Source organism: Nanorana parkeri, unplaced genomic scaffold (genome assembly GCF_000935625.1).
Source record: "Nanorana parkeri isolate BGI_ZX_2015 unplaced genomic scaffold, ASM93562v1 scaffold110, whole genome shotgun sequence".
Lineage (NCBI taxonomy): Eukaryota > Metazoa > Chordata > Amphibia > Anura > Dicroglossidae > Nanorana > Nanorana parkeri.
In genome coordinates, this window is record NW_017306378.1 from 182,933 (window position 1) to 210,858 (window position 27,926).

Sequence of the window (27,926 nt, forward strand, 5' to 3'; positions counted from 1 at the left end):
CTGAGATGGCCACTCCAGAACCTTCACTTTATTCTGCTGTAGCCAATGACAGGTCGACTTGGCCTTGTGTTTAGGATCATTGTCATGTTGGAATGTCCAAGTACGTCCCATGCGCAGCTTCCGGACTGATGCATGCAAATTGTCCTCCAGTATCTTTTGATAACATACTGCATTCATCGTGCCTTCATCAATTCTGACCAACTTCCCTGTGCCTTTGTAGCTCACATATCCCCAAAACATCAGCGATCCACCTCCGTGTGTCACAGTAGGAATGGTGGACTTTTCATCATAGGCCTTGTTGACTCCTCTCCAAATGTAGCGTTTATGGTTGTGGCCGGAAAGCTCAATTTTGGTCTCATCACTCCAAATGACTTTGTGGCAGAAGGTTTGAGGTTTGTCTCTGTGCTGTTTGGCGTATTGTAAGCGGGATACTTTGTGGCATTTGTGTAGTAATGGCTTTCTTCTGGAGACTCGACCATGCAGCCCATCTTTCTTCAAGTGCCTCCTTATTGTGCACCGTGCAACAGCCACACCACATGTTTTCAGAGTGTCCTGTATTTCACCTGCAGTTATTTGTGGGTTTTTCTTTCATCCCGAACAATTGTCCTGGCAGTTGTGGCTGACAGTTTAGTTGGTCTACCTGACCGTGATTTGGTTTCAACAGAACCCCTCATGTTCCACTTCTTGATTAGAGTTTGAACACTGCTGATTGGCATTCTCAATTCCTTGGATATCTTTTTATATCCCCTTCCTGTTCTATACAGTTCAACTACCTTTTCCCGCAAGGCCTTTGACAATTCTTTTGCTTTCCCCATGACTCAAAATCCAGACACGTCAGTGCAGCACTGGATGAAGGATGCAAGGGTCTGTCAGGAGGCCAGAAACTCATTGGCCTTTTATACACACACACTGATTACATGCAAACAGATCACAGGTGAGGATGGTTCCCTTTAATAGCCATTCACACCCCTTTGTGTGTCAACCTGTGTGCATGTTATCAGGCCAAAATCACCAGGGTATGTAAACGTTTGATCAGGGTCATTTGGGTAGTTTCTGTTGTCATTATGATTGGAAAGAGCAAACACAGTTGATTGATTATAAATGGCTTCAGCTGAACACTACCCATGAGTGACAGGTTTTCGCGTTATCATTCATATTCTCTGAAAAATGGCCAGGAAATCATAAATTCTGCCAGGGTATGTACACTTATGAGCACTAAAAAGGGAGCCGGTTCACACTTGTATTTCTGACCTTTCAGTTCTCAGACATCGCTTACCGTAAAGGAATACCACGGTGTCCTCTCTCTACACATAGCTTGCTGACTGAACAGTAGAAGAGCAGCAGCAGAATGATGAGGTCATCTATCTATGCAGTCTGTTCTCCCCTACTTTCATCAAGTTTCTTTTTAAAGCAGAACTCTGGGGAAAATTCTTTATTAACCCTTGCAGTGGGCCTACCCCTGCGCTGCAAAGCTTAGGTGCTCGTTCTGGTCTAGGGATGAAATTAAAGTTATACTCACCTGATCTAGGAGCTGGCCGGCTGTCACAGCGCTCCCTGAAGCCTGACTACTCCTCCACTGCAGATATGGTATGTCCCTCAGCGTCCTCACATCCTATACACAGTGTATAAAACATGATGACTCAGGGACCTTAGACCGCTGCAGTAGAGGGGGGGAGAGAGGCTCCAGGAACTGGTCTAAGAGCAAGCCCGCTCAGAGGATCAGGTGAGTGCACAACCTAGACCAAAACAAGCACTTAACCCTTGCAGTATGGTGGTAGCCCCACTGCAAAGGTTATATAACATTTTGCCCGGAGTTCTATGCGGTATAGAGAATTGGAAGAGGGAGAAACCAAGTCAAAATTTAAAACACACAGACTAGTTCACTTGCTGAAAACAAATGCAGCAAGCTCAGTTTTAATATAACATTAAAGCAGACTGCTTTCACACAAGTTAAAGACATGCAAAGTGACCAAGTTGTTGTTGTTCCTGGTTACACATCAAGTAAGGGACGCTCTCCATGACTTGGACGGAGTCTGCTCCTGAATATTACAACTAAAGCTACCCGACAACCACTTCCTTCACCATGTCAGAGGACCCATACACGGTAGCAGAGTCCTGTTGTCACCAACTTTTGGCAACAGATTACAACCCAATATCCAATGTCCTACGAAAGCATGCTAACAAATACTCTACAGCACTACTGATGGGTGATAAACTCCCCCAAAATGAATGAGCCTAGCCATAGACTTATCCAATGTATAGCAAGGTCTGCCCAGAGGAAAATAAAACCCTTCCTGTATACAGCAGAATATTCTCTATTGTAAAAAAGATAAATGCCATAACAGAACATAAAATGTTATTGTTTGATAAAATATGGCAAACTTTTGTCACTCGAACAACCAAGGATTACAACATGCTGTCACTATGTTAAAGGTTATCTATGGTCAAAAATGATATGCATTTCCATATTGAATTTCCATTTGTTGTATCCCACTCCTAATAACCATATCCATCTAGAAGTTTGTAAACTTACATATTAAGATGCCGATATGATGTACTTCCTAAATGCAATGACACAATTTCACTCAGTCCTGTGAATATGCACTTCCTTGTGTCACTCACAGAGCCTGCCTTCTAAACTACAACTCCAACATCTGAACAATGTAACATTATCATTGCTTGATGGAAGCAATGCATGATGGGAAATGTACTCTTCAGAAATTGAGATTGCATCACATCAATCAGCAGAGAGCGAGATGCAAAGCACACTGGGATTCCAGGAAGTTGATGAAAGTGATAGGTAGACGGAAGGCAATTTTTTCAAGTAAGCTTTGAACTCTAGTATGTACAGGTGAAACTCAAATAATTAGAATATCATGCAAAAGTAATTGCAGTAAGTGCTGCAAAAGGGGCCCAAACCAAGTACTGAGTACATATGCATGCTTGTACTTTTCAGAGGTCCGATATTGTTCTATGTACAATCCTTGTTTTATTGATTGCATGTAATATTCTAATTTTCTGAGATTGTGGATTTGGGGTTCTTGGGGTTTTCATGAGCTGTAAGCCATAATCATCACAATTATGACAAATCACGTCTTTAATTATCTTGCTTTGCATGTAATGAGTCTATCTCATATATTAGTTTCACCTTTTAAGTTGCATTAGTGAAATAAATGAACTTTGCACGATATTCTAATTATTCGAGTTTCACCTGTATTCCTATTACAATGCTGATTTTATAACAGGATAGTGTATGTTGGGACTGTAGAACTCCTTTAAAGGAGCTATGTTTGATTCCCAGCATTACATGTATATAGTCTATATTTTGGTACAGTACTAGCTCTTGATTTTTTGCCTTTGAAAATGACCCAACATCCTTTTTACCTTTCCTTAGTTGTGGATGTACGTCATAATCCTTGTTTTGTTAATAATCCTGCAATATGTTCAGCTGTAATAATTCAGGACGTCTCCACCACTTTTAAGCCCCCTTTTTTTGTGTTTTTGTATTACAGTGGATTGTTCCTGCAATGAAATTCTATAAAATGATTCATTGGTTAGGTTTCCATTATTCAAAATATTATGCAAACTCCAGTTTGAATGAACAAGTTTTATGTTTGAGTCGATCATTTTATGTAGGGGGGGGGGGTGTTGGTACTGCTCGCAGCACCCAGTCTAATGTGAACTTTATAACATACACACGGACAATGGCAGATAGAATAAGTCTCTGTTCTGGGTAGCAAATCGAATTTACTTTTATCAAGATTTCTACATGGTCCAATGCATTATGGTTCACCAACACTGACCATTCTACGCTGTCATCAGCATCAAAACAAAACAACAAAACACATCCCTATAATGGTTCTTATGGATGGGCACTGACACTGCACCAAAGTCTCACCTTTTTAGGCCTGGTTCACACCTGTACGTTTTGTAGCGCGTTCAACGCTCTACAAAACGCTCAAACATGAAAATCCCATTGTTTTCTATGGGTATGGTTCACACCTTGCCGTATTTCAGCCCGCCTGAACGCGCTACAAAACGGCCTACGCCTGAAAAGGTACATGAGCTTCTTTGCGGCGTTTTTGTCATGCATTTCCATTGGGATACAGCCAAGTAGCCCTCGGAAACGTGCGTTTGTCGCGCGTTTTTTTACCGCGAATCACAGTACAAACGCGCATATTCGATACGCCTAGGTGTGAACAGAGCCTTAGACTTCAGGTCAAGTTCTTTTCTGACTGTACAATCCACTGAACCATCCAAGCAGTATGCATGCCCTACAGAGCCTAAAACAGGTGGGTAAGATATGGTTGGCAGATGGTTGGTTGGCCCTGGTACACTGTAGGCAGACTGCTTGAAAGTGTTAATCGAGCTGACAGTACCTGAAAACTATCATTGATTTGATTTAGATGAAGCCTGGAGAGCTGTCAGCACACTTCTGTAGAAGGAGAATCAAAAAGAGAAGCTACAATCAGATGGTGACAACAGTGAGAGCCTGTCTGGCTGGATATACACTGAATAGATAGTTTAGGTAGGCACTCACACTAGGGTTGCTAGTAAACCAACAAGAGATTGTACACTGAGATTGCAAAGTGTGTCGCCAGTTTTAGAGATCATTGTCTTTAATAGTAAAGCAAAGTGATGCTAGCTAGCTATGCCCATTCACTGAACAGGTCCAGACACTCATACTCTGCAGGTTTACAGTCAGACTGTCATTACCAATCACTGCTCAGTCACGTTCAGTCCTACTCACACACTATCATATCACAGGGATAATTAAAGCAGGTCATAGTGCAGTGTTACAGCTCAACTTCAGAGGAAGCAAATACTGTCTAAATACAAGTCATGTGGATTCTTAAAATGAATCTTGTTGAGCTTTGTGTATTTCTACCAGATCTGTGCTGCAATCCAATGTGACACTATGTTCTGTTTAGGAGCTTCCTGTGATAAAGACCGGTCACTACTGCTCTCTCTCCTTGTGCAGGGTGACTGGTCTTATCAAGCAATCAACACATCCTCAGAAGTCCCCAGGCCTTGATTCCATACAATGTCTAGACTGCAATCCCCGACACTGGCAGGGAGAACTCCTTCCACCCCCACAAAAGCCCCCCATAAAAGCTAGTCAGTCCCCTAGGGTATTTGTCAGTGGAACATACAGAAAATGAATTCAGAACTGGATGGAGAACACCCTAGACTGGAGTGAATTGGCAACCTATGCCTGTCCTGACCTATCCTGACCTAACCTATACCTGCCCTGACCCAGCCTAACCTACACCTATACCTGCCCTGCCCCAGCCTAACCTACACCTATACCTGCCCCAGCCTAACCTACACCTATACCTGCCCTGACCCAGCCTAACCTACACCTATACCTGCCCTGACCCAGCCTAACCTACACCTGTCCTGACCCAGCCTAACCTACACCTGTCCTGACCAGCCTAACCTACACCTGTCCTGACCCAGCCTAACCTACACCTACACCTGTCCTGACCTAGCCTAACCTAACCTAAACATGTCCTGACCTAGCCTAACCTATACTTAAAGCTGGCCATTCACCTATAGATTATCTGTAGATTTTCTGGTCAGATGGAATACGTGCTACAGATTCCTCCATCTACGCCGAACTGTGTGGATGTTAGAATCTCCCACTGGGCCAAGCTTCAGTATCTTGCTAGTCAGTCCCGCTGGCTCTCAAAATACCTGAACAATCTGATTGGATGCAGGCATTGTTCAGGTGTTTTGAGAGCCAGCGGGCCAAGAAGCAAAATACTGAAGCTTGGCCCAGTGGGAGACACCGTTTAGCATAGATGGAGGAATCTGTTGCACTTTCTCCATCTGACCATAGAAAATCTATAGGTGTATGGCCAGCTTAACCTATACCTATACCTGTCCTGACCTACCCTAACCTAGTGCCTGATTCCCTGTAATGCCACATTTGGATAAACCAATTAGTCATCCCTAGGCAAGAAAAAGATAAAACCCTGACGCTGCATTTAAAAGGGGGAAAAAAACAGCAACAACAACAAAACTTTCTAGTAGAGGTCTACTTTCCATTTAGACCAAAAAGCATGAAGAAACATTTACAGAGAACTGACTTCACCCACACTCAGTGCTATAGGTAAGAGGACAACAAATGCTGCATTATACGGATTAAGACAGGAGGAAACAGCCGCATGGAAATACTGCAGAAGAAAACTCCCTGTCAGTGAGGACTTTGTGAAGAACACGGCATCAAAGAGTGCTATACAACCAGCAAACATGACTGAAGAATGAGTCAAAGAATGCATCACAAAACAGCATGGGAGGAAATCAAATGGGACGAAGACTAGATGCACATGGTCAAGGAACAGAAATAATATGAACACTGACACATGGATGAGTTCAATGTAAACAGCAAGCTGCAACACGGAAAATGATCCAGAAACAATCACTACAATGCTAAGACAGAAAATCAGTTTTCCTAATGTTCTCATTGTCAGATTCAACAGGGCTGTCAGAAGGCTACGGAGCTGGACTACTTGCTGGTTACTTTGCACTGCAATCTCCCTCCCTAGGTAGACCGCTCTGCATGCATGGACTAGGATAGGGGAGCAGCAGAGAAGACCATCGTTTGTGAAGATTGTGCATATAGATTACAAAGACTTTACGGGCAGACATTGGGAAACCTGGACCTGCTGAATTACAGGCTCAGGATTGAGTGTTCCCAGTCCACCAGGTTACTGAAAACAACATTATTCCATTGAGGTTCTCAATGTCAAAAGCCCAAAACCTTCAGCTGGTAGACCCTGCATGGAATTTTAAAACTCCTTCATTATGATCGGCTAATTAAAAGGTGTAAAAGCTTTACTGCGAGATTTTCATTGTTGTAAGAAATGGAAACCTGTTCTTATAACTATGGAAATTCTGCATTAAAGCTCCCCCTGCACTGTAAGGGTTAAATGTAAATGCTTAGATGTTACTTACCTTGTCCCTTGCTCCCTCCATGCTGTAAGACCTGTCCCTGCAGCCTCTTCTCCCTGATGCTCCTGCATTTGCAGACACTATGAGGTCATCAAGTCCAATGCAGCACCAATAGCCCTACACTGTATGCAAGCATGCCAAGCGTGCACGAGCATCAAGAAGATTTGAGTGGAGACTGCAAGGGGAGCGTGGGATCAGGTAAGTCAAAGTACTTTCTTCTAGTACCCTTGGTATGAAGTAGCAGTAAACCCTTGCAGTACTGGGGGAACCCTGGAAGGGTCGTTATTTGCTTTCCCTGGAGTTTAACTTTAAGCTGGCTCTTGGTCCCAGGAACCACTTCTGTGTGAGTGCGCATGTGCACAGCTTCTACATGAAAAGGTGTTACAGTAGAGCTGAAGTCACTTTTTTCCCCGCTTTGGATAGAGTAAGGGAGAGTTATAACCCCTGTCAGCTTTGCTGCCATTGGTGTCTATTAGGAAGAATTCCCACTTCTTGTCTGAGAGCCACAACACGAAGACGAAATCCATGGTGGTCAGAACTAGTGTCCCCATTAGAAGATTTCCCGTCTATTCCTGTTCTGGCGACAACTCAACGTTTGGGATTTTTTTTTCACTTTCATTGATAATGGTCACCAGAATCAATAAAGAGGATGAATTTACCTATTACGGACACTAAGAGCAATACAACAACAAAGAAAAAGACAAATAGTTTTGGGTCAGTTGCCCATTGAGGGGCATTTATCAAAACTGGAGCAGACAGAATCTGCAGCAGTCATGAATGGCAACCAGCTTCTAGCTTTAATGAACAAACTGAAGAGAAAAACAAATTAAATATTATGTGCAGCTCACATGACTGCCTGCGGATGCTGCAGTCCATGTCATGTCACTTTGTACAACACGCCCTTTCAGGCCAGTTGCTATACTTTCCAAATGCAATATTTACAAAATCCTAAATATAGAGGGATTTTTTGGGAGGGGGCGCAATACTTTGCCTGCTCCAGATAACATTTCGATGCGCCAAGTCTACATTTTTCTAAACCCCTTCAAGTGATGTCAAATCAATATGAATAACATGCAGCACTAGTAGGCGAGACGATATAATGAACAGCAAGCTGCATGGAGGGATGACACTTGTTTAGCCATTGAAGTGGCGCAGTCCTGACATAAAACAAACACGTGTCATAATACAGCACTGTGATCTCTACTGAATCAGCTGAGCAGAATGATGCAGTGTAACCCTGTGTGTCTAATCGCACAGACTCATCCCACCGTCAGCCATTGGTTACTAACTAGTCTCAACTCCTCTCTGTGCAGTGATGCCATTGAAGCTTGAAGAGTGAAATTAACAATCAGTTACAAAGCCATCCACAACTCCGCCCCCGGCTATATCTCAAACCTGGTCTCAAAGTATCACCCTAAACGTCGGCTCCGATCTTCCCAAGACCTCCTGCTTTCCAGCTCCGTCATCAACTCCTCCCATGCTCGCCTCCAGGACTTCTCTAGAGTCTCTCCCATCCTCTGGAATTCTTTACCCCAACCTGTCCGTCTGTTTCCCACCTTGACTGTCTTTAGGCGATCCCTAAAGACTCATATCTTCAGAGAAGCCTATCCCACCTCAACCTAACCACTCAACCATCACGTTCTCAAACAATTAATCCCCACACAGCTACCTCCTCATGTATCACTTCCCCCTCCCTTGTAGATTGTAAGACCTCAGGGACAGGGCCCTCCTTACCATCTTGTCTTGTGATTGTAATGGCTTCCCTATATTGTAAAGCGCTGCGCAAACTGTTGGCGCTATATAAATCCTGTATAATAATAATAAAATGATGTTATCATGTAACACCCCGCACCAACTCTCTGCTCACAGAACATGAACACACACACTGTGGAAATGTCACGGCTATTTCGGTTGCCCCTTTTCTCTAGTGTGCTATCTTTAACACGTCCAGAATAATTCTCCCTCCAGAATCGGAGAGATCTGTGTTGCTTTTCCCCCCTTTTATCAGCGAATAAAACGAATCTTTAAGACGATATGTGCTTTAGACTCTGTTCACACTTGTGCCTCTGCACCTACATGCATTTTTGTTGCACGTTTTTCATGCGAGGGGGGGGGGATTTATCAAAACTGGAGCAGACAGAATCTAGTGCAGTTTCCAATAGTAACTAATCATCTTCTCTCTTCAGTAAAGCTATAAAAAAATTAAAGAAAGAAGAAGATTATTGGTTGCCGTGGGCAACTGCTCAGAATTTGATAAATTCTCCTCTCATTTCTTTGTTTTGGCCAATGAAGGTGAAATAAAAAGTAGCTTGCTACATGCATTTTTGGATGTGTTTCCATTGAAGTCTATGGGGCCAAAATATGCACTGTGTAGCAAAAAACCTTTTAAAAAAGACACTGTATCACTTTGCATAGGTGTGAACAGGCACCATAGTGAATAATATCATTTCCATGGATGCACAATGGTAGACTTAGGGGTATATTTATAAAATGTTTGCAGAGTGAACAGCTGCGCGAATGTCTTAGTTTTAGGTGTGTACCACATTATGGCCACTAGATGGAGCAGAGGAGCATATCAAAATCCTTTCCTCCATCTAGTGGCCATAATCTGGTGAGAGATTCCCTCACTCTGAGAACATGTTATAAATACCCCATAGTGTGAATGGGCCCTTCAAAAAGGCATTTGCACTGCGATATAATAGAACACTTCAATAAGCCATGTGTGCCTTCTACACATATTAAATTGGTTGCAAACTCACAAAGCCCAATGATTCTGCATATTGACCGGTCCTATTCTATGTCAGAGGCATTTCATGATCATTGGAGGAGGAGGGGGGGGGGTTAAATGTGCAAATTCAGTTTTGAACCTGTTGACAGATTCATTAGACTCATCTGTGTCTGCCAAAGTTACCTGCATTCCTGGCCCTCTATGACTGAAGGATCTCTACTGAATAGAGTGCTATAAGGCCTGAGCTGCAAATACCATATATACATACACGCAAACACATATACATGCACACACCCCTCACATACATAGGAAACAGGGATCTAATACTACACAGACCTGAACACACCGTTCAGTCTTCACCATCAGCTGCACCCCAGCATAGTTTGTTGCAGATCTAATTGTACTATAATAATGTCATTGCACAAGCCCAGTAGTTTGCACTTTGCAGTGTATTGTGGATGCATATACACACAAGTGAGATGATCAGCATTATGCAGGACATCATTGCATTCAGTGAGCTGCCCCCCTATTCATATAAATCAGAGGTATGTGTACACAATCCCCCCTGCACTGGGAGCAGGCCCCCATGTACAGCACACTTCATCAGTACTAGCAGCCTGGCATCCAGCAGCAGCTGCTGCATCAGAGCAGATCTGGCAGGCTGAGAGATGACAGGCAGCTGGCTATGAGCAGGTGACATGATGGTGGAAGTCTCTTACCTTCATCTTCTAGCTCCAGTTTCTCCAGCATGCCTTCAATGGTGCCTTGAGCCTGTGTGGGTAGAAGGCAGAGAGAGGGGATGAGCACTCATACAGGAGGGAGGAGGAGGAGGGGGCACCACCAATTCCTGTCTCTGCTCCTCTCGCTACAAACAGTACCAGGGAAGCCCTGCCTGGGAGTGGGCGGCGCCTATCACACAGCCTGCGCCTACTGGGCAAGCAACTAAAGCTGCCGACCGATTGGCCGCGTGTCCGAGAGGAGAAGACCAATGCCTTGGAAGAGTGTGCTATGCCCCGCCCCTTCTCCGCAGCGCACAAACAAGAGCCGCCGCCGGCTGTCACTATAGGGATCGCCATGCCTGGCGGAGTCTGAGCCCGGCCCCGCCCACAGTGGATGATGGACGTGTGAAAGACGAGACGGGGCGAGTTCTTACCAGACTCTGTCGTATCGCTCGCTATGTACACCTGGCTGGGGAGATTCCTCAATTGCCATTCTGGTTTGTACAGCACCGCCCGGCGGCATGAAGAGCTTGTGTACGAAGTCATAATATAAATACATGCAATGTTACCATAATGTCATGTGCGATGTGACCTGGAATCAGGAGCGAAGTCTGTCACAGTGCTGGGATCAGAGGAATGCACTGCTCCCCTCTGTTGGATCTAAAACCCCATGTTTCCTCTATTGGAACCAGTGGTGGACCTAATAACCAAAGGGCCCTGGTGCAAGATTTTATCTTGGGCCTCCTCCCAAGTCACTGATCTCCGACTGCGATCTCACATTCCACCGCACTCACAAAGTCGGATAGAAGTGACATTTCAGGACTGATCAGCTGTTTCAGGGCAGATCGGTCCTCCTGCACATGCGATGCCGATCTGACCTGGAAGAGCGGAGAAAGCGTTGGAATTCTTCACCTATTCCACCGCCAAAAAACTGGGCGAGATTACGTTAAAATGTGTGACCACATCACTGGTCACACATTCTAACGTAGTCTCAAACTTTGATAGATCACATGCCTACCTGTAATCATTTAATCAGAGAAATAGATTATAATAGGGAACATTACAGTGTAATAGTCCCCATTATAATCCACTTGTCTAATTACATGAGAAAGCAGTACACAACTACTATCCTCCCCAGCCAGAGGACCGCAGCCAGGGAGTTTCAATGTGTGCACTGCAGGGGGCGGGGCTTGTGACACACACACAAGCCTCCTGTGACTCACCTCTTGCCGCCTGTTTCTATGGACGCAGGAGGGGGAGGTGAGTCACAAGACCCGCCCCCTCACTGAGAAGCCGGTCGGCAGTGTGGGGCCCCGGTGTTTAAACACCGGGGCCCGTGCACTGCCCCATATTGCAGGACCGGACCCCACTGAGGCTGTGGGGGTGCCCAGGACCGGACCCCACTGGGCCCCCCCACAGCCTCAGGCCCCAGGTCCGCCACTGATTGGAACTAAACTCCCCTGATCCCTCTGCTGGAACCATGCCTTCTGTTCCCTCTATTGGAATCAAACCCTTCTGTTCTCAAAAAGGAAAGGTCTCTTTGGTCCGGTGTACAGGCATCTATAAAAAAATTTTTATCTAATGGCCAAATGTGTTAGGGCCCACGCACACAGCCCCCTGTGCTGAAAACAGTAAACATGAACAATCTATCTGTCTTGTTTGGCTTATAAATCATGTCCAATACAAAGTCTGTGCGCAGTCTGCACAGAGGACTGCCTCAGTCTGTGTCAGAGAGGAGTCTCTTTCTACAGCAGTCTAATCTGTGCCCCTCTTCCCCCCGATGGGTCACAGCTAGACATTGTCAATCACCAAAGCTCATGCTCACTCCTGATTGGAGAGCTCTAGCTGTGACTCAGCAGATGGGCATGTCGGAGCGTGCAGAGAGACTGCTGCTTCCACACAGAGAACAAGGGTCCTCCCTGCTGAATGCTGCTTCTACCACAGGCTTTGTGCTGATGCTGCTTGACATGATTTATAAGCCAAAACGAAAAAGTAAGACTGTAAAGTTTACTACTTTCAGCACCTTGTGTTCAACTCTCTAGTTTTAGTTATAGGCTCAGTTGGGCTTTAACCAATCACTTTTTGCATACTAGTTCTCTATGGCCTAGAGGAGTGTCGGGGGGAGGGGGGTCCCCTGCCCTCATACTTTGCAATAAATAAAAGGTGTCCCTCCTTCTTATCTCAGACAGTTGGGAGGTATGGAGACATGAGGGTACTGCCATTGCTGACCACTCCTGAGGATGCTAGTTACTTGGCTGATGTACTGACCCACTGGTTACAATGCCTTCTGAAACATACAACAGGTATGCGTTTGAGAAACGTTTTTACCCGCATACTTCTGGGTCAATGAATTGAAGCATTAAAGGAGAACTATGAGATGAGTGATGTTCACTCACCTCATAGTTCTAAGCCGACCTGTGACAATGAGACTGTCACAGGTCGGCTCAGTAGATCGGGAGGTGAGAGAACACATACCGGGTTCCCTCACCTCTCGATCCTGTCACGGCTCTCTGCCGTGACAGGGGGAGGGGCTGGATTCCCCTCTCCCAGCTCCGATCTGCCAGCGCTGACTGGCGGAACGGACGGGGGAGGGGGCGGGTACAGCTGGCTCTGCCTCTAGATAGGCAGAGCCAGCTGTCACTCACGCAGCTGGGCGGATCCCGTCAGCTACGTCGGGATCCGCTCCGGCTGCGGCGTCTCAGTATACCGCGAGCTGTAGCTCGCGGTATACTGAGCTTAGGGTAACGGGAGGATGCTAGTTTGTGTCCTCCCGTTACCCTAAGGAGAACTATGGGGAAAAACACTGACACCATAGTTCTCCTTTAAAGCAAGAGGATCAGTATGACAGCTAGACAAATCACATTTTTATTAGAAGAGGCATGCAATGGCAGCCTCTGTGCTTTCATCTAGGCCCAGTGTTGTAATAAGAAAAGCTGCACCCCTTGTGCCCTGAAATGTAGAAGTCATTTGCAATAACATTACATGACAAAAAGGCTGACACTGCAATTATGTATGCGATATAACCAAAGCTTCCCTGTACAAGGAAGGGGGGCAGGGGGGGGGCTGCCCCTCTTTCTATTTCCTAAGGTGGGTAACAGTGCTAAATGCTTATGTTTAGGGAAGCATACAATAGTGGTAAAGGGTGAAACTGCTATTTGTATAACAGACATATAGTGATGTGTTTATAAACAATTCACAGCCATGGAAAAAAAATACATAATGTTGCAATGTGACACGAGAATAAAGGAGGTTAAGGCATCTTTGTTGCAGAAAATGTACTAAAACTGGAGGAGACAAAATCTATGCGTGGCAACCAATCACCTTCTCTCTTCAGTTTTGTTAATGAAAGATAGAAGATGATTGGTTGTCACGCACAGCTGCTCCTGGTTCTGTCTGCTCCCGTTTTAGTAAATTCCCTTCGCTGTCATTTGCCTTTCACTGCAGCCAAGCCAAGTTTCATTTTTTCCTCCCTATAGGGAAAGGTCCTTCAGAAATGTGTTCACATTGCTTTTCTCCTCAGTAATGTCAGCTGTGATTATTGTTCCTGAGTAATGAGGAAGTGAGAGTTGCACACAGCACCATCTAGTGTTTCAGAATAGGTTCTGCGTCTGAATACTTGTGGCATCACCCACCAACGTCTTCTAATTACCTTGCCTTTCTACTATCCAATGGAATAACTCAACAGCCAATACAAGGGTACCACACTGGATAGCAGAACAGAAGTAGGCATGCCCCAATTCAGAGCAATGCCTTTCATATTAAGGTTCTGCCCTGTCTACAGGATCCTGGGCCACACAAAATATAATTTAGAGGAAATGACAGGTATGTGCACACACTGTATGCCACATTCTACTGGGTTCTGGGGTGACCAAGATTACTTTATTTGGATGGCAGGGTCACTTTAACCTCACACGATATATTTCAAAACACTTCTTTTTACTTCAAGGATTATAATTGTATTGTTCTCAGGGATACAAAGGGTTGATGGCACATACAATATAAATACCACAATTATAAAAAGCTGCCATATATACTCACTGTTTTCGAGGTAGCACTGTGGGTTGATGACACAAGGGAGGACTTTGTCACAGTCGCAGGTAGGTGCGGTACTGAAAACCTCTGTCCTGTGTCTGGTGGTGAGGAAAATGAACGAAGTCTGGCCTCTAGCCTTTCTGGCTCATGTTTGTAGGATTCCAGGGGGAAGTTGGGCTGCTTGGTCACTTGTGTGGGAGTGGATGGGGAAGATGACAGTCCTGAGGCTGCAATAAAAAAAAGGGCCATCATTTAGACAATACAGGATAAGCATGGAAATATCCTCATCCTTGCATGCATTGAGTGCCAAATGTATGACCTCAGAAGTACAATTGAAGTTAGGTGCCATTTATAAAATAGGGGTATGACCGAACTGCGGCCATACCATACTGCTTTTCTAATAAGAGCAACTCCGCCACATTTATGAAGCACTGTTATACACTTTATGAATGCGGTTTACTTGCTTCAGGACTCTGAAATAAGTGAAGCCTCATTCATTATAATGAATAGGAAAAAAGAGTAACGTGACAGTGCTGTCCTATTCATAACTTTTCTCTGCAGCATTATGCAGAGAACACAATGCAGTGCAGTTCAGGCTGTGCACTGCACTCTTCTTATCTCTATCAAATATACAATACAGGTGATGTGCGGAGAATTTTCAGTGACATACTTCATTAATTATAACATGGTAAATGCTCCCACAGGCTCAGGAAATATGCCAACACTATGGGTTCATTTATAAACAATTTTCTGAGCCATTTCCCCTGTGAAACTCTGTGAAAGTTCGCTGTATGTGAATGGAGGCAAGAATGCATGTTCTTAGTAGAGTTTCTTTTCCAGTTGAATGTAATGTTAAGAAAGTATGTATTTGTATCTACTCCCAATCTTTTGCGAGTAGTGGTACCCCCGCCATCTCCCGATTGGGTCTGCCTCCACTGGGGTCTGGGGCCCCTTTTTCATCCTCTCTCCCTTCTTTCTCCCCTCCCTGCCATTTGCTTTTACTCTTTCACGGTCTGAGCCAGGGGGAACGACTGGGACGCACACAGACTCCAAGGACAACTTCCCTCTTCATCTCCTGAAGAAGCGCTATTTAGTGCGAAACGTTGAGAAAATCAAGCTCCTCCATCGTTTTTCATTATATTAATCATGTTATGTATTTATGAACTTTTCAATCATGTTTTTTCAATCATGTTCAATTGCACAAGAATTCTGATTGTCATCTGTATATGAATGAATTTAATCAATGTGGAGTGAGCTCACAGGGGAATCATGTTGTCAATTTTATCAATTCTATTTGCTTTTTAATCAATTAAAATATATTTTTTCAAAAATTCTTGGTGTGCAAGTTGTCAGTCGGCTGCCTAAAAAACCCCAACTTTTCTGATTTTTTTGATATACCACTTTCAGGGGTGTTGGCATCCTATGCCTTGATCCAGGTCACTGTCTTTTCAAATCAATGTTAAGAAAGTACCACATTATGGCCACTAGATGGAGCGGAAACAAGTATTTACTTCCTATGGTCCTCAGCTCCATCCAGTGGCAATAATGAGGTATTTTGCTAATATTACATTCGACTTGAAAAGAAAATATACTAAGAACGCTTGTTTGTGCCTCCATTCTCACAGAACGAATGTTCACAGAGTTTTTCAGGATGGATAGCACTGCAAATTGCCTATAAATAGACTCCTATGAATTCTGATCTGTTCTGTCTCGAGTTGTATAGTTTGCAGTCTCTGTTTTCTGTGTTTACCAGTAACACGCCTAAGCACCATTTGTATCTAAACTGACCATATAATATTCTGTACTGTAATTTCAGAAAAGCAGCCGTTTGTGAAAGAAAGCTTAGTGCTCATTTTTCAACATCTGCTACCATGCATTCTTAAATACTTCCCACATGTCAGCCAGTTTACTTGAATGGGATTGACTGTGAGAGGAGACAACATTCGGGAGCACTCTTGACAGTACTTATATTTTATAATACTAAGGGCCTGTTCACACCTAAGCGTATAATTAATCACATGATACAGTGCATTTAAGGCATGCTATCACACAATGCACCTAGTGTGCATTACTGTTCACTAGGTGTGTTGTGCTGCCATTCATTTAAATGGCATCCTAACACACCTATCAGCAAGTATTTCATGTCAATGCAGTACTGTCTGTTGCAATGCACATTGCACAATACACCTAGCGCATGGTGGCCCACACTTGGTGCAATGGCATGCATTTTTCACATGATATCATGCAATTACAGCTCCGCTTAGGTGGGAATGGGCCCTAGATCCTAAAAGCAACACTAAATGCTAAAAGCATTTTAAAACATTTGGCCAAGGACCGTTTCATGTGCAGGTTCCACGCTTTCTCAAGGCAATTCCAAATCCACATGCGGATTTAGGTTTATTATGGTGCATTGGCACCACATTGAGAATTATTGAATTGCACATAACGCATGTTAACATGTGTGCAGTAACGCACTGCAACAATGTGAATCTGGCCAAAGGCAACACAATCGAAATGTGGCCCACAGGACTTTTCCATAATACATTGCCCCACAGCACATTGCTAGGAATGGGTCCTATTGAAAACAATTCCATTGCTTATGTCCATGCATTTTACCTGCACAGGTAAATGGTCATTGCCATAATATTTGAGTGAACATGTGAGTGTAAAAATACAGAAGCTGCCATTGCTGCCTTGTTTTTCAGAGTAGGCTCCAGGTCCTACCATCATGATCCTAGTTTCACTACCAAGGCTCACTGATCTGGAAGTATTAAGTTCAGTCTTTAGATTTTTCCACCTACGTGATTGTTCCAGGAGAATACAGATTAATTACCTAATAAGTTAGAGATGTGACACGGGAAGGTTTGACTAAGTAGCGGTGTAACCCTTGGACTATATATTGTGGTGGGATGTGTGAATTTTAGGATCAGCTAAACACAAATATGTGGGAAAGTAAAATGGCTCACACCTTTGTTTTTCAAGTGTGTATATCATCATCTGGCATGTCAGCATATAACAAGTGAGATTATGACTATGAGTTTATTATTACATACCACAGAAAAATAACAATTCTATTTATTAAGCAAATAAGGTGAGAATGTCAATGTTTTATGAGGGGTATTTTCCATTATTGTGAGTGGAGAGGAACGTCATCATTGTAACTGACCTTTCATTAAATTACAGAAGGCATTTCTCATTTATTTTTCCACTGAGCACTGCTACAGGCTCTCCATTGTTGTAGAAGGAATGTTTTCCTAGATGCTGAGGAAGATAATTAGCTGGAGGACTCGGATTCCTTTTTTTGGGACTTGTAAACACCGGGCGGTCATTGCAACAAGCCAAAAAAGAATGCAAAGCACCAAATCCTCAGAATGTGTGCACTATTTCCTTCTCCCCCGAGTCGCCAGCATGTGCGGTTTACCAGCAATTCATTGTAGTCAAAATATAAAAATCTAAAATAAACACTTTTTACCATACAGACGTCCCTCTGAAATTCAGTGGACTCTAATACTATACTGCAAAATGATACTACAAATGTATTTATTCATGCACAAATATAGGCGCTTATAGCTGAATCACTACCAGCAGGAAGTAATCATTAAAGTGAACATATGCTTTGTTTAATTCTGTAAAAATCTTGCCTTTATGTGGAACTACAACCTCTTATCCCTTACAGCCAAGGAAGGTGCCTTCTTACCCTTAGTGATGGTGGAGCATGTGGGAGCGGGGTAGAGGAGACAGCATTGCCAGACAGGACTGTGAAGCCACCTTCTGCAGGCTCTGCATCTGCTGGCTCAGCTCATAGCAACCTGGGATGCTCTGGCCGGCGTCCCAGCCAGCTCCTAGTGATGTCACTAGTTGCCGGGAGCTGGGCAGAACGCCGGCCAGAGCGTCCCAGGTTGCTATGAGCTGCCGGAAGATGTGTATGGCCCTTACACAGCTCTTATCGACCTGGGGTGCTCTGGCTGGAAAGAGGGCTGCAGGTACACTGCAAACATTCAGTTCATGCATTCAAAGAGATAACGCAGCATTTGACAAGAAAATGCTGTGCATGACTTGCTTTGCCTGCAGTTTAAACACACTTCAATAGTCAATGAGATTTTGCTGACAACACCCAGTGACATGAGCCCTAACACTAAATCAGAGAGGGGCACAGAAATAGCATTTTATGGTTAATAAAGGCAATAGCTGGCTTCTAGGTAGAACGTCTACCCTATGAACTTTAAAAAAAAGGACAGGTTCATAATAAGTGCATTTGCACTTAAATATTTCTCCCAGTGCTCCTGTAAAGTCTCAAAAATACCTGATGCACATTCCTGTGGTTTGGCAATGATGCTGCACTGCTCCTGAATTCAGAGCAGAGTTGCCACTCTCGTGTAGGCTGTGGGATGAAAAAATCTTGCAGGGGGTATGACAGGGGGTGCGGTTATCGGCTTTGTCACTGCAAATTCACAACTCTGCAGCTTGTCAACCAACAACTGGCCACATCTAGTCCTGCCCACTACTTTCTAGAGTGACAGCACTGCCTCTGTTGCTGAAACCCTCCCACTGTGAGCTGCAGTGTCTAGGTGGGGAAGCATGTGAGACACAAAGAAGGAGGGTTTGACTTAGTCAGAGAAGGTAAAGGAAGTTTTTTGTCTACTTTGTGAGGCTTGTACATCACATAGTATCTGGATTTGGTAATTTAGACTGCCATCTAGGAGCCTATACTTTCATTTTAAGAGCCCTGAATGATGGCCACTGTATACCCTTACAGGTGCTCATGCGTTGTTTCTACTTGTCAGGTGAGTTGCACATTACATGTTGAGACCCAATGCACTATAACAGTCCTATGTCTCACCAGATAAGTCTATGACTAGTCTTAGTTCTAAACTATGCGTATACATAAAAAATGTTTTTACATTGGACATATAATTGTTTTGCAGAATGTGAGTAATTATGATGCAGTGCGTAATGTCAGGATGCAAGCATTTGACAGAAATTGTATAAGTGTGGGAATGTTTCCTCCAAACTCCATTGTTCTTCTATATGTGAGCAACAATAAACTGGCATCTAGGTAGACAGGCTACAGAGAACTCCACGAAGTTCTCCAGACAGTGGATCTATATCATGAGAAAGACAAAAGTCTTTACAGGGTCTGATCGCTCATAGTGAAAGAGTACACAGCCTTCTGTATTGGTTGTCTATGCAATATATACAGTACTTGAACACACAGTACCATCCTCCTAGTGAACGCAGACACTTGAATAACATGTTTAGAGTTTATAGATTGCCCGCACATTTGACTTTATAGAATAAATGTTGTATCATAGCTACAGAACAGCAACACATGTACCTCAGTGGAGATTAATTATAGACGTGACTGTTTATACTTGCTGTGTTACTATCATTTGTCAGAATTCCATCTAAGATCCTGGAGTTAAAGTATAACTGTAATCTGTTTACTTTACTTACAAATGGAATTGTACACAGGAACTAGTGTCAAAAAAGGATATAAAAATGATTTAATGAATATATAAAACATGCCACTTCCTAGATTAGCTTGTATGAGCAGATCATTTTTGGCAGAGGTGATTTTCAACTTTAGACCCTAAAGGGAAGCTTCTTATCAAAATGGTATTAAATGGTATTAATCACATGGTAGAAATCGGAACTGTTTCCAGGCTGTTCAAGGCAAAGAGGAAATGCACCAATCATCAATTATGTAGAAAAAAATGCTATATATGTAGTGTGGTATCTTCTGGCATGCAGCAATTAAAGACACCAAAAATTATATAAATAGAATACGCTGTCTTGACAAATAAAAGCAGGATTCTGACAGCTGCTATGGCCCATTGGACACACCCCTTTGCATATACGTATTAGGGATGCACCGATACTGGTTTTTCACTATTGAGTACGAGTACCGATATTTTGTTTTCGGTACTCGCCGAGTACCGATACCAGTGCTTCCGCTGGCATGGAGCTGGCTTCCCAGGCAATTAGGAAGCCGGGCGGTGAGTAATGACCCACTTCCCAGCTTCCTGATTGGCTGGAAAGCCAGCTTCCCACGCAATCAGCAAGGAGCTGGCTGTTCGGCTGGCTCGATGCTGATTGGCCAGGAAGCCGGCTTCCCGGCCAATAAACCAGGAAGCGGGATTCCTGGCTTATCAGCATGGAAGCAGGCTTCCCAGCCAATCAGCATGAAGCCGGCTGGCTGACCAGCAGTGCCGTAGGGGAACATGGAGCCAGCTTCCCAGTCAATCAGGGAGCTAAGAGGCAGGTCATTACTCGCCACCCGGCTTCCTGATTGCCGGCTCCATGTTCCCCTACGGGCACTGCCGGTCAGAGAAAACCTTCCTCTGACCAGAAGATCCTGTATCGGGGAAGGTATCGGACGAGTATTCGCCCAACTACTCGGTATCGGCACTGATACTGGTATCAGTATCGGTGCATCCCTAATACATATAGTTCAATCATTTTAATTATGAGAGTTTATCTGCATTTTTGAGACCTAACTGTAAACTCTCTCTTTGTTAACAATTAAGCAGTAAGCAAAATGGAAAACATCACAGAAAATTCTGATTTTATCAGGACCCATAGTTATAATTTTAGTAAGTTTTACCTGCTGGTCAATTGTCAGACTTTGGTCTAATAAAGCCAGTAGGAAGTTCTGTACAAGAAGCTGTTAGAGGAGGATCTAAATCCTCATTTTCCATGGACGTCCCCTTCAAGGGACATGAAATCCTGCAAATGTGGTATTTACACAGCACTGCTGTAATCATAAACTCCTGTAGTGTAAATGCTTTGTGAATAAAGACAAGGACAAGGTAGCACGAGGACACTGAACCATAACAAACCAGAAAGTATTTAAATCCTGAGTTGTGATTCATTAGTAATGGTTGAACTTTCTATCGTAATGAAGAAAAACTATATTAAAAAATAAACACTCACGGGACTATTCACAAAAGGGTGAAGTGTTTGGAGAAGGCAGGAGAAGTGAACAATCTAGGACAACATAGCTGAACTGGAAAGTAAGCTGAATTGGAGAATTTTTCCAAATCAGCTATTTTGGCCTAGATTGTTCCCTTCTCCTGTCTTCTCCAAACTCTTCACCCTTTTGTGAATGACCCTATCAATGTTACATAAGTTTGTAGACAATGTATTTCAGTTCATCAACAATCGTGGCATACAGTATTCAGAGGAGTATGAAGATAAAACATACACCAATCAGCCATAACATTATGACCACCCACCTAATATTGCCTAGTCTCACCTTTTGCTGCCAAAACAGCCCTGACCCATCAAGGAATAGACTACACTAGGCCTCTGAAGGTTTGCTGTAGTATCTGGCACCTAGCCGTCAGTAGCAGATCCTTTGAGTTCTGTAAGTTGCGAAGATGGGTCCCCATGGATTGGACTTTTTTTTCACCACATGCCACAGATGCTCAATTGGATTGAGATCTGGAGAATCTGAAGGCCAAATCAACACCTGAAATTTGTTGTTGTGTTCCTCAAACCATTCTTGAACCATTTTTGCAGTGTGGCTGGTAGCATTATTCTGTATATATCAAAAAAGGGGGAAAGAGAAAGAAAGGGGCTTTGTGGTGACCACTGGAGAATAGCAGGGAATTGATCCAACAATAAAGTACATTGATTCATGTATATAATAAAAAATTATTCTGTAGAAAGAGGCCACTGCCATCAGGGAACACTGTTTTCAAGAAGGTGTGTACTCGGTCAGCAACAATGTTTAGTTACTTTAGTTAGCATGTCAAAGTAACATCCACATGAATGGCAGGACCGATGGTTTCCCTGGAGAACATTGACGAAAGCATCATACTGCCACTGCCGGCTTGCCTTCTTCCCAAAGTGCAGCCTGGTACCATCTCTTCCCCAAGTAAGTGACACACACGCACCCAGCCATCTGCCTGATGTAAAAGAAAACGTGATTCATCAGAACAGGCCACTTTCTTCCATTGCTCTGTAGTCCAGTTCTGATGCTCACGTGCCCATTGCAGTCACTTTTGGCAGTGGACCTAGGTCAGCATGGGCATCCTGACCGGTCTGTAGGTGCACAGCCCCATATGCAGCAAACTGTGATGCACTGTGTATTCTGACACCTTTCTATCAGAACCAGCATTAACTTTTTCAACATTTTAAGCTATAGAAACTCTTTTATTGGATCGGACTACATGGGCCAGGCTTCACTTCCCACATGCAGTAAACCTTGGCTACCCATGACCCTGTCGCTGATTCACTGGTTTAACTTCCTTGGACCACTTTTGGTATGTCCTGACCACTGCAGACTGGGAACATCCCAAAAGAAACTGCAGTTTTGGAGCTGCTCTGACCCAGTCATCTAACCCATCAAAGTTGCTCAAATCCTTACGCTTGATCATTCTTTTACTTCAGTAACTGCACCACTGGTAAAAATTATAGAGCTAGTAGATAGCTACCACTAGCCACTCTCTGGTGGACACCACACTATTACTCCTACACTACACTGTGCCTGCATTTTATGACTTATTACTAAATGAAGCCATTGGTATGCATGATACTCCAAAGAACACTCTGTGATAGGTGGTGGGGTCAGTCACATGACTTTGACAGGTCATGTGACTGGGCTCTTCTCCTCATGGCATATTTTGCATTCAATAATTTGAAAAAGAATGCATATTTGTAAAGCAGACAACTGTTCTTTATACATTTTCTATTTAAAAAAAAATGAAAACAGTGGTATGGCCACAGTAAGGCAATACTGCTGTTTTGTTTTGTTTTTTTACTGGGCCCCAAAGCCATGTAAGAACACCCTGCTCAATCATGTAAGGAAGATTCAAGGCTTCCCTCTCTTAGTTCCTTCAGATGGCAATCACGTGCTGTAATCAAATTCAGTTTAGCCTGACACAACCCTTTATTAGGGACATATATCAAAGCATGGTGCAAAAATGAATGTTACTTTGTAACTTTATACAATCGATAGCAAGTCGGCTTCTCTTAAAGTACAGTATTCAAAGACAAAAGTTTTAGTTTTTGATAGAGTTTGGAAAAGTTAGAACCCTTGTCAGGTTTTTAATGTTATGTCCCCACTGGGGAGCTCAACCCTTTCTAGAACAGATGGTGAACATTTTTATAATTGTCACTTGCACAGGAGGTGAAGGGAAATCTTCCAATGGGGACAGTTGCTTTTGTGACAACTGTCTAAAGCTGCCGCTGTCTTCATTGTATTTTGAATTCCCGAACAAAGCTGGCAGCTCATTGGCTGCTGGCTCTGTTCATTCGAAGGTTTTGCAACTGGCTCCTTTGATCAGGTGATCGAGGCAATGCAGGCTGAAAGGGTGCCAACAGCGGTACACACTGCAAATTTTGGCTGCTTCACGAACCGTCCGAAATTCACATAGTGTATTGCCACCTTAAGATGGAATTTCTCCTCATTTCCTCTCACTTCCTGTTGTGTCTCCAATGCAGCACAGACAGAAAAATTTAACTTGACAAGGGTTTTATCCATTATCCAACTCTGGCTGAAAATGAAAAAAGTTCTGGCTTCACATATTCTTTAACTCAGGGTTTTTTCACAAACACTTGTAAAATAGATCCAAAGCAGATGCAGTACAGGCACTGTGAAAGCAGACATGTTCTTATGAATGGACAGGCTGATTAATGGCATAGGCTGATTTTTGTCCTATGCACAGGTAACCAATAATATGGAATCCAGGAGCCAGCAGGATTTTTTAGGAGCCAACAACTAGAGAGAACCTCAAAACTTAGGCACCAGCTGTAATAAGGAGCACTGGCTACCTGGTTCCTTGAATTGGTCAAGTCCTAGCATGCCAAATCTAAAAAAATATAAACACATTCTTTCAAAAACATTCCATAAATGATTCCATTATTTTGCCCTTTATTAGTAAATCAAGAATACGGTTATGTGGTTGAGTAACTTGATCATAATGTGTTAAACCTTTTCATAAATCCACCCCATAGAGAGTGCCTGCTGCTGGAGCAGCTGCACTTCAGAACACTAACAATCAATTTCAATTCTTCAAGCTATCCCTAAATGCAGCACTGAATTTTCCATATTGTTTTTGTTACCTCAAGCACAGAAGCACACACAACGTGAGCTGATAATGAATAACTTTGAGACATTAATAGCCCTTGAAATTATTCTTCTGCGTTTAGCAAAGCAATTTCTTGGCCGTTAAGAAGAAAATAAGATGGCCTCTGGCTGGTGCATTTCTAAGCAAGGTCTGAGACACATACTAATCTGCATTCAGTAAGGAATCTTATTTAGAACAAACGCCTTATCCTTCATCTGTATTGTTCAGCTTTATAATGAAAACTCCTTGATGGTAGAGTATGTAGCAAATCTATCATCATGACCCACTTTATAACCAGATATACTTATTCATTTGCAGGTAAACAGCTTGTATACATACTATTAATTTGTATATATTGGCTGTTTGCTTGAAGTTCAACTTTAAAGCTCTACTCTAAAGCATAAATTATTCATTTTTTTATTTATTACAGGTATTTATATAGCACCATCAATTTATGCAGTGCAACACATACTGCACATTCACACCAGCCCCTGCCCTCAAGGAGCTTACAATCCAATTGTACACACATACAAGGCCAATTTAGACAGGAGCCAAATAAACTTCCAGCATGTCATTGTAGTGTGGGAGGAAACCGGAGTACCTGGAGGAAACCCAGGCAAATAGTGTTATGACCAGAATTTGAACTGGAGACCCCCAGTGCTGCAAGGCAGAAGTGCTAACCACTAAGCCACTGTGCCGCCACTGTGCCGCCCCTGTGTATCACATGATAAATGAAATGTCAGATAATAAATAGTTAACTTTCCGTACTGCTCATACATGTCACTTATTTCCTAAGAGCACTCCCATTTGTCCAGTGTCAGTGTCCCGTTCTTCCCTGTAACCAACAAAATTGTCAGTTTTTGTGTAGCCGGGAGAAACCACACTTATATAGCCACCTAAGTACAGACACTGTTGTCACCTACCCGCATGTATGTTTCAATCGTGGAAGTCACCTGGCACTATATGTAGGGGCTTTACCTAATTTGCTACAGATCTGTGGTATCAGCGTCATAACAATTCCTCCCTAAGAATGACATCAGAGTTTGTGTAAAAAAATGAAATTAGAGCTCCCTTCACTAAGCTGATTCCCGACGGTGGCTCTGCTGCTACCAATGCCAAGAAATGTAGCCCTGGGACTGATCAGGGTTTACATAAGGGGCCTGTGATGTAGGAGCCAACTTCTACCTTCCCCTGGAGCAGTGTGCACTATGCAAAGCTATGTGGTAATAAAAACTACACTTCAGATGTTCAGGATGTTCAGCAGCTATAAAGTGTGAGGACATGATAAACCAATCGATTTGAGGACATGATAAACCAATCTTTAACCCGCACATCTAGCAATTTCGTAGGATCTGAGATGGACTAGGAATAAGGCAGCACTGGTCCATGAAGTACAGAGGCACAATAGTGAGCATGGGTATACTTTGTAGATCCTAAACATAGTATAGGTCACAGTCATATTTGCCGTCTGCTACAAGGCAAAAATCAGCCTTAGCGACCCATAACTATTTATATTATATCTTTATCAATTGTTGTCATAACTGCCCATCTGACAGCTGCCAAGTGTCCAGTGCTCGCACCGCTACATACAAATGGCTGTTTTTTCAGAGGATGTAGTCTACCAAGTAAAAATTCAATCTATTTGTAAAAATATTGGGGTCACTTCTATACATCTCTGCTGTTATCTCTGAAACACCAACAGCATCCTGGCTAAAATATAAGTACTGCAACTACCATTTTCACTTTTACTCTAGTCTGTTATAGATTACAAATAAGTGTCAATATGAACTGGCCTTGGTAATAGGAACAGAAATACCACTGGTGTTAATGCAAACTGGACCACACATAGAAGTGTACTTATCTAGGTGGTGCAGGGGGAGCTAGAAGTTTGGGTTGGTTGTGGTACCCTTCCTCTGCTGATCTTTTGGGTCCCTCTGACACTAGATCCTAATATAGACATTTAACTAATTAATGGCATGGGTTTAGACCAGGGGTGGCAAACACAAGGCCCGCGGGCTGAATCCGGCCCGCCGGACCTTGTAATGTGGCCCGCACTTTCATCCTGTGAACCCCTGACACAAATCGCCTTAGTGCGTTGCCTCCTTGACTGACAGCGAAGCGACCAATAGCGGCTCAGCACAGCGTGCATTATCCAATTAGAACGCGCCCACCCCTGCTACGAACCTGGCGATGACCAGTTAGCTTGCAGCATCCGATAATCTGCCCGGCTCTCGCAGCAACAGCATAGAGAGGGCGGGGAGACGGGCCCTGCCAACCAGCTGGTGCTTTGCTCTAAGTGACGGGAAGACCTGGCCAGTCCTGACAACGGGCAGAGGTCGCGGTCCAATCAGAGGCGTGCGACAGCGGCTTTTCCTGTTTCCGGTGCCAGGCTGGGTGTCAGGAAGACACTGGTGACGTCACAGAAAGGCTTGCCTATAGTGCTAACTCAAGTGCAGCTGGGGCAAGGATTGCTGAGATGTGAGAGGCTTCAGAAATATTCTCTGGAGGTTGGCAGCAGCACCTTAAGAATCTTACCATGAAGTCTAAGATCGGCCAAGTGTCACATCACAAGACATAGATCATTCAGTGATTTCCATTCCTGCTGGGTAGATCTGGATACTGTGAGAACCAGTGCTTACAGCTCCATTTCTATATTTACTCCTCTTACAGCACCTGCCATTTAGACCCTTAGCAGTGCACTTCGTGCTCAGCAGCCTCGTGGTTAATGTGTTTATTTTCATGTCTTTTGGAGACAGGAAACTCCATAAAATGTTCTCCTCCTCCGGCTGTTTTACACAAGAAGAGGACATGTAAATTGGACAGATTTCCTAGACATATGGGAGTATAAGCTGAGCACTCGCATAGAGCTCTCAATTAACTTTCAAGCATTCATTTAGCTTCTGTGCAGTGATTTTTTTTGAATAAACAATCATTGTCTTACATTATTCAAGAAAAATCAGACTAAAAAGTGTAAAAATAAATAATTACAGCCTGTACATGCAAAGTGACAAGTGTCTGGTCCACAATTTAATCTGCAATTGCATCTACTCAGATAACAGGTCAAGTAAATACTTATGAAAATGTGATGATATAATAATGGTTTGTATGTCCTCTACTGATTAATAAATATCTATCAGAGATACCTTCTAACGTGACCTATGATCTGGTATCATATGTCTTGTAGACACCTTTACCATTATTTTACCATTGTTTTTAAGTGTAAATCCCCCATTTCACTATTTCATGGCAGTTCCCAACACCTACAGTCCTTCAGCAAACAGCAGCTGGTCACACTTTCCTCAATGTACTTGGAGCAGTCCAAACAATCACAGGATTAACAAGGAAAGTATGGATGCCTTGTATGAGACTGGCACCACAATAGGGATAACGAATACTATGAATAATTTTCCAGGTAGT

General features: G+C 43.4%; 1 protein-coding gene across 2 annotated transcripts in view; it reads right to left on the reverse strand.

Annotated features, from left to right (window-relative positions):
• Nucleotides 1–27,926, reverse strand: part of PRKAG2 (protein kinase AMP-activated non-catalytic subunit gamma 2) — a 276,475-nt gene that overhangs the window by 72,032 nt on the left and 176,517 nt on the right. Inside the window, exons 2-4 of one of the 2 annotated variants that reach the window (XM_018553116.1) lie at nucleotides 14,443–14,663; nucleotides 12,976–13,018; nucleotides 10,405–10,449 (exon numbers count right to left, since the gene is read on the reverse strand). In XM_018553116.1, coding sequence (XP_018408618.1) covers nucleotides 10,405–10,449; nucleotides 12,976–13,018; nucleotides 14,443–14,663 — 309 coding nt within the window. Of the gene's footprint in view, nucleotides 1–10,404; nucleotides 10,457–12,975; nucleotides 13,019–14,442; nucleotides 14,664–27,926 lie in introns of both variants that reach the window. The other variant, XM_018553115.1, reaches the window with a different exon arrangement.